The 13,349-nt window shown below is 40.7% G+C and overlaps 1 protein-coding gene across 1 annotated transcript; it reads right to left on the bottom strand.

Moving 5' to 3' along the window:
• Positions 1-4,687: 4,687 nt before the first annotated feature.
• LOC121387570 lies at positions 4,688-5,536 on the bottom strand. The gene has a single exon (XM_041518728.1). It carries the CDS (start codon positions 5,534-5,536, stop codon positions 4,688-4,690), a length of 849 nt encoding a protein of 282 aa, XP_041374662.1.
• Positions 5,537-13,349: the final 7,813 nt, after the last annotated feature.

Here is a 13,349-nt window from a genome sequence, read left to right as displayed (position 1 = left end):
AGTCTGAAGACTATACACTCTTGTTATATAGTAATTGCAACTATACACCATGTAGATTCTAACTGCATCCCATTTTGCTACAGGAAACTGTATTGTGCAACTCGCATGACAGCTATTAAGACTCCCAACTGCAAAGAGCTTTTTTTAAAAACAATGCAAAAATATATACCACTTACATAACTGCTCAAAGTTACACAAAAACTTCTTCACTGGAAACCAGCTGAGTACAAACCCACTGACCATATCGGTCAGGTGGTCTCCGAGTTCTCTTAGGACGTTCCTCCAGTAACTCGACAGGCTCCAAATTCATATCATGAACTTGGTCTTCTGAAAGAACTGACCTATCAATGGGAGATGTGTCAACCGTAGTTTCCACATTGCTTCCAAAACAAACTTCAACATCTAATTGAGGAGTAGGGGTAGATTCTGCAGGTGTTGGGTGATTAGTTTCCACTACAGAGGTCGTAGAATGCTCTCCATTTGGTGAAGAAACCGACAACGGATGTAACGCCCTCTGTCCTGGATGTCTACGCTGTGGAATAATGTATTTCACACTTGTCTGTGATGACTCACTTGAATCGGAAGATTCAGATGCAGAGGTCGATTCAACTCTTGAACGACATCTGACTCGCTGCCTCAGTCTAACTTCATAGTTACACCCGGTAATTAATTCATCACAAGGAATGGCGTTAAATGGTAGCAGCATGTTCCGGTGAAGTGTTCGAATGGGCCCATTTCCCACTTCCCTTCACACCCTGTAGACTGGCATATCTTTGTGGGGCACCTGTACTACCAAGTAGACATCTTGTTCTCATCTGTCAGCTAACTTATTCTTCCCCTTCAGTCCTACTTTCCTGACTAGAACTCTGTCCCGAACTTCTAGTTTTGTTTCTCTGATCTTCTTGTCATATCTTTCCTTATTGCGCTCTGAATATTTAGTAGCCTGTCAAGCAGCCGCTTTGTAGGCATACTCCAATCTATTCTTTAATTTCTGAACATAGCTTCTGTGATCCTCCGTTTTTCCTCTGGGTGATTTTGTTCGAAGAAAAACATCTACAGACAACCTGGGATTCCACCCAAACATCAGATAATGTGGAGAATATCCAGTAGCATCACTTTTGGTTTAGTTATATGCCTGCACTAAAGGTGCGACATATGACTTCCAGTCTGTGTTTTGGTTTTCATCGAATGTAGCTAGCATCTTGATAAGAGTCTGGTTGAATGGCTCTGCTGATCCATTGCCCATTGGATGGTAAGGTGTTGTCCTAGTCTTCTGAACATTTGCAAGCTTACACAATTCTTTAATCACCTTGCTTTCAAAATTTCTTCCTTGACCACTGTGAAGCTGTTCCGGAAAACTATAATACAAGATGTAATGCTCATATAAGGCTTTTGCTGTAGTATGTGCTGACTGGTTACGACATGGAATTGCTTGGGCATATCTAGTAAAGTGATCCGTTATCACCAGTATGTTTTCAAAACCTCCTTTGGATCGCTCCAGACCTAGAAAATCGATACAAACCAACTGCATTGGTCTTGTAGTTTCGATGGGAACTAATTTGGTGGTTGGCTTCACTGGAATCTTTCTTCGAATCTTCGAATGCAACGGCCACAATGCTCTACCTTTCTGTTTATGTCCTTTTCAAGCCCTGGCCAATAAAAACGTTGCTTGGCTAACCAAAGCGTTTTCTCTTTACCTTGATGACCCGCTTCATCGTGAACACCCTGTATTGCTGTCATTTTATGTACTTCGGGTACCACCAACTGCCTAATGGTCTGTCCTTCCAAGATAACTCTCCTGTACAGAACTCCATCTATTAATTCGAGACGTTTCCGCTCTCTCATAAACTTTCTCACAGCTGGCAGCTCTATGTGGATTCCTTCCCCTCTTCGCAAAAGACCATGGCTGAGAATAAAAATGACTCTAGCAATCTAGCAATCACTCTGTCACCATCCTGCTCTATTTTCCAGTCTATACAACAGACGGTATCCCCATGACCTATCACATCACCGGCCGAATGAGTGATAGTATGGTCTGATACACAATCAACTAGTGGAACTGAAACTACAGCTGCTTGACATACTGCTTTGACTACATCAGCAAAGACGTCAGGCTTTCTAGAAAGGCCATCTGCATCCATGTTGAGTTTTCCCGTTCTGTAAGATAATGTAAAGTTGTAGTTTGCCAAAGCAGCTACCCATCGATGACTTGTTGCATCCAACTTGGCTTTAGTCAAAACGTATGTGAGTGGATTGTTGTCGGTCAAAACATGAAAAGTATTACCATAAAGGTAATCATGAAATTTGTCCGTAATGGCCCACTTCAAACAAAGGAACTCTAACTTGTGAGCAGGATAGTTGAGTTCACTGGGGCGGAGACCACGACTGGCATAGGCAACAACTCTTTCCACACCCTGTTGCTTTTGATAAAGAATGGCACCTAATCCTGTTCCACTTGAATCGGTGTGTACAATAAAAGGCAAAGTATAGTCAGCATATGCCAAAACGGGAGGCTCCGTTAATAATTCCTTCACCTTGTCAAATGCAAACTGCTGTCTATCTTCCCATTTGTACTCGGCAATCTTCTTCTTCTTGTGGAACGTTTCGCTGCTGGGTTAGTACCGTGTCCTTCCAGGAGTTCATTCAATGGTTTTACTATCTTTGCATAGTCCTTTATAAAACGACGGTAATATCCCGCAAAACCCAAAAACTGACGAAGCTCTTTGATATTTTGAGGCACAGCCCAATCCTTCACAGCTGACGTCTTCCCTGGATCCGTTGATATTCCATCTGCCGAAACAACATGCCCAAGGTAGGTAACAGATGTATTAAATAATTCGCATTTTGATGCCTTCAGTTTCAAATTGTGCTGCACAAGCCTGCCAAACACAGCCTCTAATCTTTTGACATGCTCCTCAAAAGTCTTGGAAAATATCAAGATGTCATCTATGAAAATCAAACATGTCTTCAGATGCATTTCACCCATGCACTTTTCCATTAACCGTTGAAACGTTGCTGGTGCATTGGTCAAACCAAATCCCATCCGGTTGCATTCATAGAATCCTAATTTTCCAACTGAAAAAGCTGTTTTCTCCTTATCCTGCTCCTCTACTTCTACTTGCCAATACCCTGACCGCAGATCTAATTTTGAATAGAATCGTGAGCCATGCAAAGTATCAATCACGTCATCAAAGCGAGGAAGCATATAACTATCCTTATGTGTCCTAGAATTTAGAATTCTATAGTCCAAACAAAATCTCAAAGACCCATCCTTTTTCCTGACCAACACTATATTTGAAGAAAAGGGACTGCTGGACTCTCGGATCACCCCGACATCAAGCATTTCTTTCACGTGTTGACGTACTTCATCGTACATACCTGAGGGTATCTTTCTATAAGGAAGTTTGAAAGGTTTGTTATTTTCCAACTCAATCTTATGTTTCACCAAATCCGTCTTTCCTAGATCTAATGGTCCTGTCGAAAAAGCATGTTTCCACTTTTCAAGTACCCGTCGAACTTCAAATAACTCAATTTCACTAAGGTTATCTGTGCCAATCTTTACTCCCAACTCTTCTGGGTTAGACATTTCCTGGCCTCTATCAGGTAAATCACATTCTGAAGCAAGACTATCCACCACTTTAACCTCTTGAATGCTACAGATTTCAGATCTGGGTCTAATAGTGATTGTCTTGGCAGACATATTACACATTTTTACAGGTATCCTCAAAGTAGATCTTGACTGATTTAATTTGACCACTCGAGGGCATACTGTAAAACCTGAAGAATGTAAATCTTCTGTAACCACTTCTAAAACATCCCTGTCAACTCCTCTCACAATCCCATCAATGACAACTGTTTCATAGGGACCCACTTCTAAGGGTTTTCTATTTAGAGACTTCACCTTAAAAGTGTTGCATGTAATACTGTCAAAAGCTGTTTTCCATTCAGGTAGAATATCACAATCACCTTCTCCTGAAGAAATATCCTTGCACAATCGAATAATATTCGTTCCGATAATCACAGGACAATGTCGCATAAACGCAGTGTCAGGCACCACTAAAATTGGTACAAACAACTCTGTTTCAGACATAAATGGAACAACAACTATACACTCTATGTACCCCAAATAATTCAAACTAGAACCATCGGCAACGGATACTTGCAACCCCAAAGTGTCCAAATGAAACAGAGTCAGCTTACAACTATCTGGTAAGTTGTTATACCATGACTCTGCAATAGTAGTCACCATTGACCCACTGTCGATTAGAGCTCTGGTAGTCTGTCCATTAACAACGATCATCCCCTCATTGGATGAACCAATGAGTCTCTTCATAAAATTTTGGCATTGATCATCATAAGAAACCTGATCACTTCTGATCTCTGACTGGCCATTATCAGAGATCATTGTGCGTTTAAATCGCCATTGTTCTCGTTACCATTGCGTCGACCAAAATATCCTGGACCACGTTGATAGCGATTCCCTCTACCATGATAGTCATTTCCCCTATCATTGTAGAAGTTCCCTCTATTGTTGTTGGAAGTTCCTCTACCACGTTGTAGGTTGTACCCCCTTCTACCACGAAACTGGTTTTGCCTTCCCCAAGAAAATTCTTGGCCAGCTGAATGATCTAGTTGAGGCCCCTCGACATTCAAGCGATCCAACTTCTTTAAAATAAGATCAAACTTATCATCTATTTTTTTTATCTAACTTCCTTTTCAAATTCTCCAACTTCCTATCGAACTGCGACTCTAATGCACACACCTTATCAACCCCAACCGTTGGCATCGCCTGCTGATGAACCCTCTTGTTGGACATATTTGTTGCAGTTGTCATACTAAGTTCTTTTTCAACTTTCCTTATCTCCCTTAACAAATCATCATACTCCCTGATGGTATCGTATTTGTGTCTAGTTTGTGATTTCAACTTCTCACAATTCAATGGTGTCCAAAACTTATGCCGCAGCAAATCATTCTTTGAATGCCTATCCAAATCACTACAATTAATTGCTGCTTGCAACATTGTTTCCAATCTGCATCCAAAAGCAGTAACTGACTCTTCTGACTTTTGACTAGCATTAAAAAATTCTTGCATGATCATGCCATTTGTAAGGACGTCACCAAACAAAATATCTAACTTTGATATAATATCTGTAACTGTTGCCCGTTCACCAAGTGGAATTAGCATTGACCTTGCAGTACCACGCAGTGATTTCCGGACTGCTTGCAACACCATAGGAGGATGCATCTCAGGATCTGTCATTAAACATCTGACTTCAAAACACCATTCCATAAAAGAAGAATCTCCCTTCTGAGGTGGATCATCACCAGAAAATGGAGAAATCTTAGGAATATAAGTCGACGATGTTAAATGCTGACCCCTTTGACTATCTGATCCTCCCATATGAGGCATATTCAAAACATAACTTTCTTTCTTTAGACTTGGAATAGATGTAATTGTACCCTTGTACTCAATGTTGTACTTTCCACTAGCATTCAATGCATCTACCATGTCTGCCTCAGACAAACGTCGCGCCATTGTTACAGTTTATCAACAATATAAACCGCTTCCGAAAATAAAATAATCTTGACAAGAATCACAATCCAAAATAAAATACACTATGATTACTAACGACAGTAATCAATGCTCATAAAATACATCCAATCACATGAAACAATCAACTCTGGAAGAAACACAAAACTGTCAATCTCCAACACTCAATACCAATAACATTAGTTTCACCCTGACTATAACAGTTTGAAAGCTCTAGCTAAACCATAATTCATCAAACAGGAAATCTATCACATTTGGTTATAAACACAATATGATAGACTACATATACAACCTAATAACCTTCATGTGCATAAATTAATTGTAATACATGTATTTATCCCCACTTCTAAAGTGATTTCATTTGTAAACAACTAAATAGGGAAACACCAAATCTCAATAGCTTAACCTGAAATAAAGTTATTAACTATCAGTTACAGCACTACCTAGCCACTTTTCAAATGTACGATCTGAAATAAAGTCATCAGTCAGTTATAGGCAATGAACTATCAAATCACAAATGAATAGAATTATAAACTCTATAAAATTTGAATGTACATGTACACTGAAAATAAAATAATAAATTATGCAAACATAAATGAACTCAGTCTTTATAATACTCAAGTGTCAATACAAACTCTCCACCTGAAAACAAAACAATTTTCAATGTTCAGACATAATAAAATAATATATAATAACAATAAATGGTTTATACTACTTGTTAACCAAATTGGTCGTAAATCTAGTATTGAAACTGACTATCGACGGATTAGCAACTCCTCAAATGAAAACAAATTGTATCTAAATGTGTAAATGTATATTAATCTGTCCAATGAGTATCTGTCCAACGAGTATCAGTCAAAACAGTAGAGTGCAGGGTATGTGCCTAATTACTAAGTAGGAATAGACGTTTAGTTTTTTTTTTTTTAATTTAAATTGTAAACCAATTTAATTTAAACAAAAAAATGTGTCGATCTCACATTCATGTTTATATATTTCTATGCTGTAACACATACCTTAGAACATAACATGTGTTAATGGTTACACACCTTATGTGTTAGTTACACGCACGTATAAATGGTAACATACCTTATATACACATGTTACTTATTATCTATTCATACTACTTATTATTACAATGAATAAGCATTTATTATTACATTTCATTGCAAATGTAATATTTCTATTTGTAAGTCAAAACGTATGTATTGCAATGTAGAGACATACACATCTGATTCCGCAATAAAGACGATATATGCTCCATTCATTCTCTCTTCATCTTATAACTAGGCTGACTCCAGTTGCTCTTTACTACATCCTCCAGAGTAGTTATTACAAACAAAGGTAACCCGAAAAACAAGATCGTTACAAGTGGTGGAGATCTTCCGATCCCGACCAATGAATGGAGCCAGCCCAATAAACTACAGAGAGAAGCTTCGATGGAATCATACAGACACATCAACAACAACATCACCACCAGCAACAACAACAATGCTATATCCGGAAATAATTACACAGCCATCATCATTATCAACAACGGTTACGACCAACACTCAGACACTTCCATCATCATCCACAACTACAACACACAATTTGTCATCACTTCCTGCGATACCAACAACACAAGGAGGTTCTGACACGATGGCGCATACTAAACTCGAAAACTTTTCAGGTAGCCAAGATCCCACAACTTGGTGGAATGACTTTACAGGCTTAACAACGCTAAATGCATATACTAATGAATGCGCGTGCCTGCTACTGCCGTTCTATTTAGAAGGCTCAGCAAAGGTGTGGCACCAAGATCTCACCGATGACGTTAAAAAACACCTGGCACGCCTTCGAGAAGCCTTCAAGAAACGTTTTAAAAAGAGTTCGGTTTTTCAATTGGGACTCCTCAGTATGTCTCGGAACGCATTGGAGACTGTGGAGGAGTTCTTGACAAGAGTGCAAACGGCCACACAAAATAGAAATCTGCCTAAGGAAGTGGTGGTAGCCATTGCGGTGAATGGACTAAAGCAGCCAATGAGACAATGGGTCCACCTTAAAGAACCCCAAACACTAGAAGAAGTGCGACATAATGCTTAGATGGTAGAACAATCTAGCCCCACGCTTTTTCAAGCAAACTCTGTCGATTTGGCAGAAAAGCTTGGACACCTATCGACGGTAGTAGAGGCTATGTTAACCGGAAACAAAGCGGAGGTTAATCAGATCAAACACGAGGCAGAAACGCTCCAGGCGACAAATCCTGGTGCAAATAAATATAATCAACCTGTATACCAGACGCCATGTGAACAACAACATAAGCCAGTATACCAGGCGCCATGTCAACAACAACATCAGCCAGCATTCCAGGGGCATTGTCAGTAACAACATCAGCCAGTATACCAGGTGACATGCCAACAACAACATCAGACGCCATACCCACAACAACGCCGATACAACAATGGACAGAGAGCAGGTCCACGACACCAGCCATCTAGAAACAACCGTTCTGCTGTACCAGCTCATCTGAAAAACCGCTGTCCAGGATGTGGTGAGTATTGCCCTAGTCGTAATGTTTGTCCACATGTCAATACAGTTTGTAAATATTGTTCCAACGTTGGTCATCATGGGTCCGTATGTATAAAAAGTTATTACAGACAAGGTAGATAGGAAATTGCGCCTGATAATCAGAGACAATCTGGAGTCAGGCACAAACCAGTACATGTTTCAATGGTAGCTCCGTTAACAAGAAACACAATACAAGTTAAAGTGAAACAATTAAAAATCAATGCTTTAGTTGACACAGGTGCTTCAATTAGTCGTGTAAGCCAACAGTTTATTCAAAGGCTACACGCACAGTCTTCCTTGTCCAAATCAAACATCCCAGTGATTATAGGGGTAGGGGGAGAAAAACATCCAGTAGTAGGCTCAATCACTCTCACAATTCGGATTGGCAACATTTCAATAGCACAAAAATTTCATGCCTTTTCTTCTCTGCACCACGCTCTCATTCTTGGCATAGACTTCCTTACACACAACAGTGCTACAATCGACTTGGCCGCACGATGATGGTCTCATTTCTGTTTGTCTAGCTGAGACAAATGCAGGCTATGCTAGACTAGTAAAACCAATCATTATTCCAGCGCTAACACAAGCAGATATACCTGTACGTATATCCCGATGTGGTAAAAACCAAACAGTTCTCCTAGAACCTGCTCCTAGCCTACACGGCAAACAACTACAAGGTGCAAAATGCTTGGTCAACACAGCGAAAAAGCGTATTTGTATACGAATATTAAATCCTACTAACCTACCCATTCAGCTTGGTACCAGAAGCGTAGTTGCAACTGCATCAGTTGTAAATGCTAATTCTGTTCACACCCTATCAGAAACAACAAATTCCACATCAACTCACCAACATGTTCACTCTGTTTCAACATCAGAAAACACAGCACCTTCAACTGACCTTTTCTTTGACCTTACCGATTCTGATATCACCCTGTCACAAAAAGAGGAGCTCCAACACTTTCTATCACGACACCGTACAGCATTTGTCAAGGACTGGTCTGAACTGGGGAAAACCGACATACATCACCACAAAATCGACACAGGTAATGCTAGGCCCATTCGTCTTCCATTTTACAGACAAAATGCACAGGTTAGGAAAGAATGTTCTACTCAAGTCCGCCAGATGCTGGATGCAGGTATAATTCAGCCGACTTCCTCTGAATGGCATTTTCCAGTAGTCATGGTAAAGAAACATGATGGTACCTATCGCTTTGCTGTTGGGGAATCACATGCTCAAATATTTAGTGTCCTTGACTGTGCAAGCGGATTCTGTCAAATACCTCTTGATCCAGCCAGCAAAGATCGGTCAGCATTCAAAACTCCAGATGGTATTTTTGAATGGAATCGGCTACCCTTTGGATTGAAGAATGCTCCGATGGCCTTCCAGCAAACAATTTCAACCACCCTCAAAGAAATGAACTGGAAATACATCTTGATTTACGTTGATGACATCATTGTTTTCTGCAAGAACGTTACAGAACATCTCCAACATTTGGAATGCATCTTTCAAAAGATAAAGGAAGCTGGACTCACACTTAAACCTAGTAAATGTCGGTTTGCTGCGAAAAAGGTAACGTATCTCGGACATCTGTTTAGAAAAAAGGGAATCGAGGTGGACAATACCAAAATTGATACAGTGGTAAACATTCCTACTCCAAAGACAGTCCATGATGTCAGACATTTGTTAGGAATATGCAGCTACTATCACAAATTTGTTCACAACTTTGCAAAGATTGCCACTCCTATCAACTATCTGTTACAAAAAGATGTTCCATTCCAGTGGACAGACAAATGTCAGGAAGCCTTCCTACAGCTAAAAAGATCCTTAACATCTGCACCTATTCTTGCATACCCAGACCCACATCAGCCATTCATACTCACAACAGACGCCTCCGGGACTGCTCTTGGGTATATTTTGAGTCAGCTAGATTCCACTGGAAGAGAACATGTTATTTGCTATGGAGGTCGATCTCTTCATCCATGCGAAAAGAAATGGGGAACCACACAACTAGAATGTCTTGCTGTATTAGAAGGCATCAGAACCTATAGAGTATATCTTACATCACAGAAGTTCCAAGTTTTCACTGATCACAAAGCACTGACATGGCTAAAAGATATAAAACCAGATTCGGGACGTCTAGCCAGATGGTCACTGATGCTACAGGAGTATGATTTCGATATTATTCACCGTGCAGGGTGTCACAGATGGACGAGAGATTGACTATCAGTAAGACATATTGTCCAAGAAACAAGTCAAACAACAAAACATTTCAACAAATTTATATACAAAATATAAATATACAAAATGACGATTTCACTCCAAACACATCACTACCCCAACCTTAAATTAAACCCCCCAAAAAACTGTATGCTGGTGTTCATGGTAAACCGGTCTGAGCCAACTAGCTTCTAGTCAATATTCGAGCCTTAGTTAAATAATCATTTTAAGCCAGTTCAGTTTGTATCAGTATAAACTCATCTGAAATTCACTGTCATTGCGAATACTATCAGTATCTTGATGACAACCAGACACTAGCACATCTTGGTTGGTTGGCTGTTGACATCTCTTGCAGACATCCTAACAACAGTCCGCCACCACGCTAGTCTGTAGACATCTCTTGCAGATGGTTCTCCTACAGTTCCGCTGGTTACATCTGTGTCATCCCTCACACCCAGTTATAGCTCACATAGCTATCATAGCTCACATACTTCTCATAGTTCTGGCTCATGCTCAAACCCAAAGGTTCTCGTGGTTCTGGCTCACGCTCAAACCCAAAAAGCTCCTAAGAGCCATTTCCCAGTCAACTTGCCTGCTGGAAACCTTCTTGGCAAACGCCCTGATGAACAGACAGGTGACGTTTACCTTTCCCACAGCCTGCATGCATTTTACCTGCAGCTTAATTTCCCACTGAAGAAACTCAATATACTGCTCATAAAAAGTTATGACAACGTTTTCACAATTTACCCAGTATGCTCATGCTCTACCAGATATGGACAAAATATTGGGCATTTATTATATAAACCCCCTCTAACATCATAAAATACATAAAACTAATCTTTTCTGTGACACAGGGACCGCCAACAAAAATGCCGATGCCTTATCTAGAGTCCAGTATAAGGAACAAATGACACTGCCAGTTACAGATGACATTCCTTCATTAGATCTAAGGAACATCCAGCTTGAAGAACCAACTTCAGCCCAGCTAGCAGAATCACATGAAATAGAAGCCTCTGTGTGTACAACTGACACTGATACACCACAACATTTACAAAAAATACCTACGACGCAAACACAAACATTGAATTCACCCTCAGAGGAGCCAATTCAGCTTTCTGTTGAATTCCACTACAATCACGAAACAGTTCCGATGGATGCATTTGTTGTACTAATAGACACAAATCTGGACGAACAGAACATTACAGATAGACAACGCAAGTCTCCTGATTTAAAACCTGTGATTGACTACATAGAGAAGAATGAAATGCCACCTAACTACAGAGAGTCACAGATAAAAGGTCCTCAAGGGCGAGCACAAGAATATGATGTCCTAAATCGCATCTTGTATCAGTTCTATCTACCCAAACATAGAGGACAGAAACACAACCGCCCACCTATGGTACGACAACTGCTAGTTCCACTACAGGACAGAAAAGATCTTCTCTTTGCCTATCATGATTCTAAAGCAGGAGGGTGCCATTTTGGAAGAGATGCCACTCGACAAGCGATTCTTAACAAGTATTTCTGGCCAGGTATGTACCAAGACATACAAAACTACATCCATTCCTGTGAAGAGTGTTAAAAGTCAAAACGCTACACGCATGCAAAACCTGCTCCCATGGTTCCTATGCCTATTGAAGATACATTCTCTCGTCTTCACATTGACATCCTCGGGCCCTTACCAGCAACCAAAGAAGGATACAAGTACATACTTCTTGTAGTTGACTCATTTACCCGCTGGACAGAAGCTTTTCCACTGCGTACACAAGAAGCAACGGAAATAGGCAAAGTTCTCTTCAACGAGGTATTTACACGATATGGTGTGCCACGCACTCTCATCACAGATCGAGGACGTCAATTCACCTCACTCCTGGTAAATGCAATTTGCAAACTGTTTGAAGTGAAGCATCATTATACATCCTCCTATCATCCTCAAACAAATGGTATGTGAACGAAGAAACAGCACCATTGAACAATTTCTCAGATCTTACATCAATAAAGAACAGACTAATTGGGCTGACCTACTTCCACATATCATGATGGCAATGCGAAATACACCATGTCAGTCAACAGGATATTCTCCACATTACCTTCTCTTTGGAAAAGAAATGCACCTACCCTTTGATACCTTACTTCTTCCCAAACCCAGCTTACGCAAAGACGCAAAAATGCATATCACGACACTCATTGATAATCTCAAGGTAGTCAAGGCTATTGCAAAAGACAATATGGCCACAAGCCAAACTGTCAACAAAGATCGCCAAGATCTCAAAGCACAACACCCTACGTTTTCCATTGGTGACCAAGTACTCCTTTTTAAACAGGACAATATGATAGGTCGCTCACCAAAACTGACACAAAAATGGGATGGTCCTTACTTCATCACGCAAATAGGGCCTAATCATACATACAAGCTTTGTCACTCAGCGTCCAAGAAGACTCACACGTCCCTGGTACCAGCAAATCGTCTCAAATATTTTTACGCTAGAATGCCATCCACCCCACAAGAGTCGACACAAACACATCACTCTCAGGAAACGCAGATGTCACAACCAACAGCACAGCAACAGTCAACAACTGACACTACTAGAGATAGAGACTCTCAACTTGATCTCTACTCCAGCAGTACAGCACCAGCTCCACAACAGCCTGCACAATTACATCAGTCACAATATGTACGTGTATTACAACAAAGAGCTCGCACACTGCCTACTACGGACACTAACATGAATGCCAGGAATCATACAACAGTCCATCAACCAGCTGCCCAATCTCACATTCAACCAGCTACCCAGTCTCGCATTCCACCAGATACCCAGTCTCGCATTCAACCAGCTGCCCAGTCTCGCATTCAACCAGCTACCCAGTCTCGCAGTCATCCAGCTACCCAGTCTCGCAGTCATCCAGCTGCCCAGTCTCGCAGTCATCCAGCTGCCCAGTCTCCCATTCAACCAGCTACTTCACAACCAGGAACACAAACATATACAGTGGAGCGGCTCATGAGAATGAAACGTATTCAAGGTGTTCAACACT

Source organism: Gigantopelta aegis, chromosome 13, assembly GCF_016097555.1.
Source record: "Gigantopelta aegis isolate Gae_Host chromosome 13, Gae_host_genome, whole genome shotgun sequence".
Lineage (NCBI taxonomy): Eukaryota > Metazoa > Mollusca > Gastropoda > Neomphalida > Peltospiridae > Gigantopelta > Gigantopelta aegis.
This window is presented reverse-complemented; position numbering and strand designations above follow the sequence as displayed.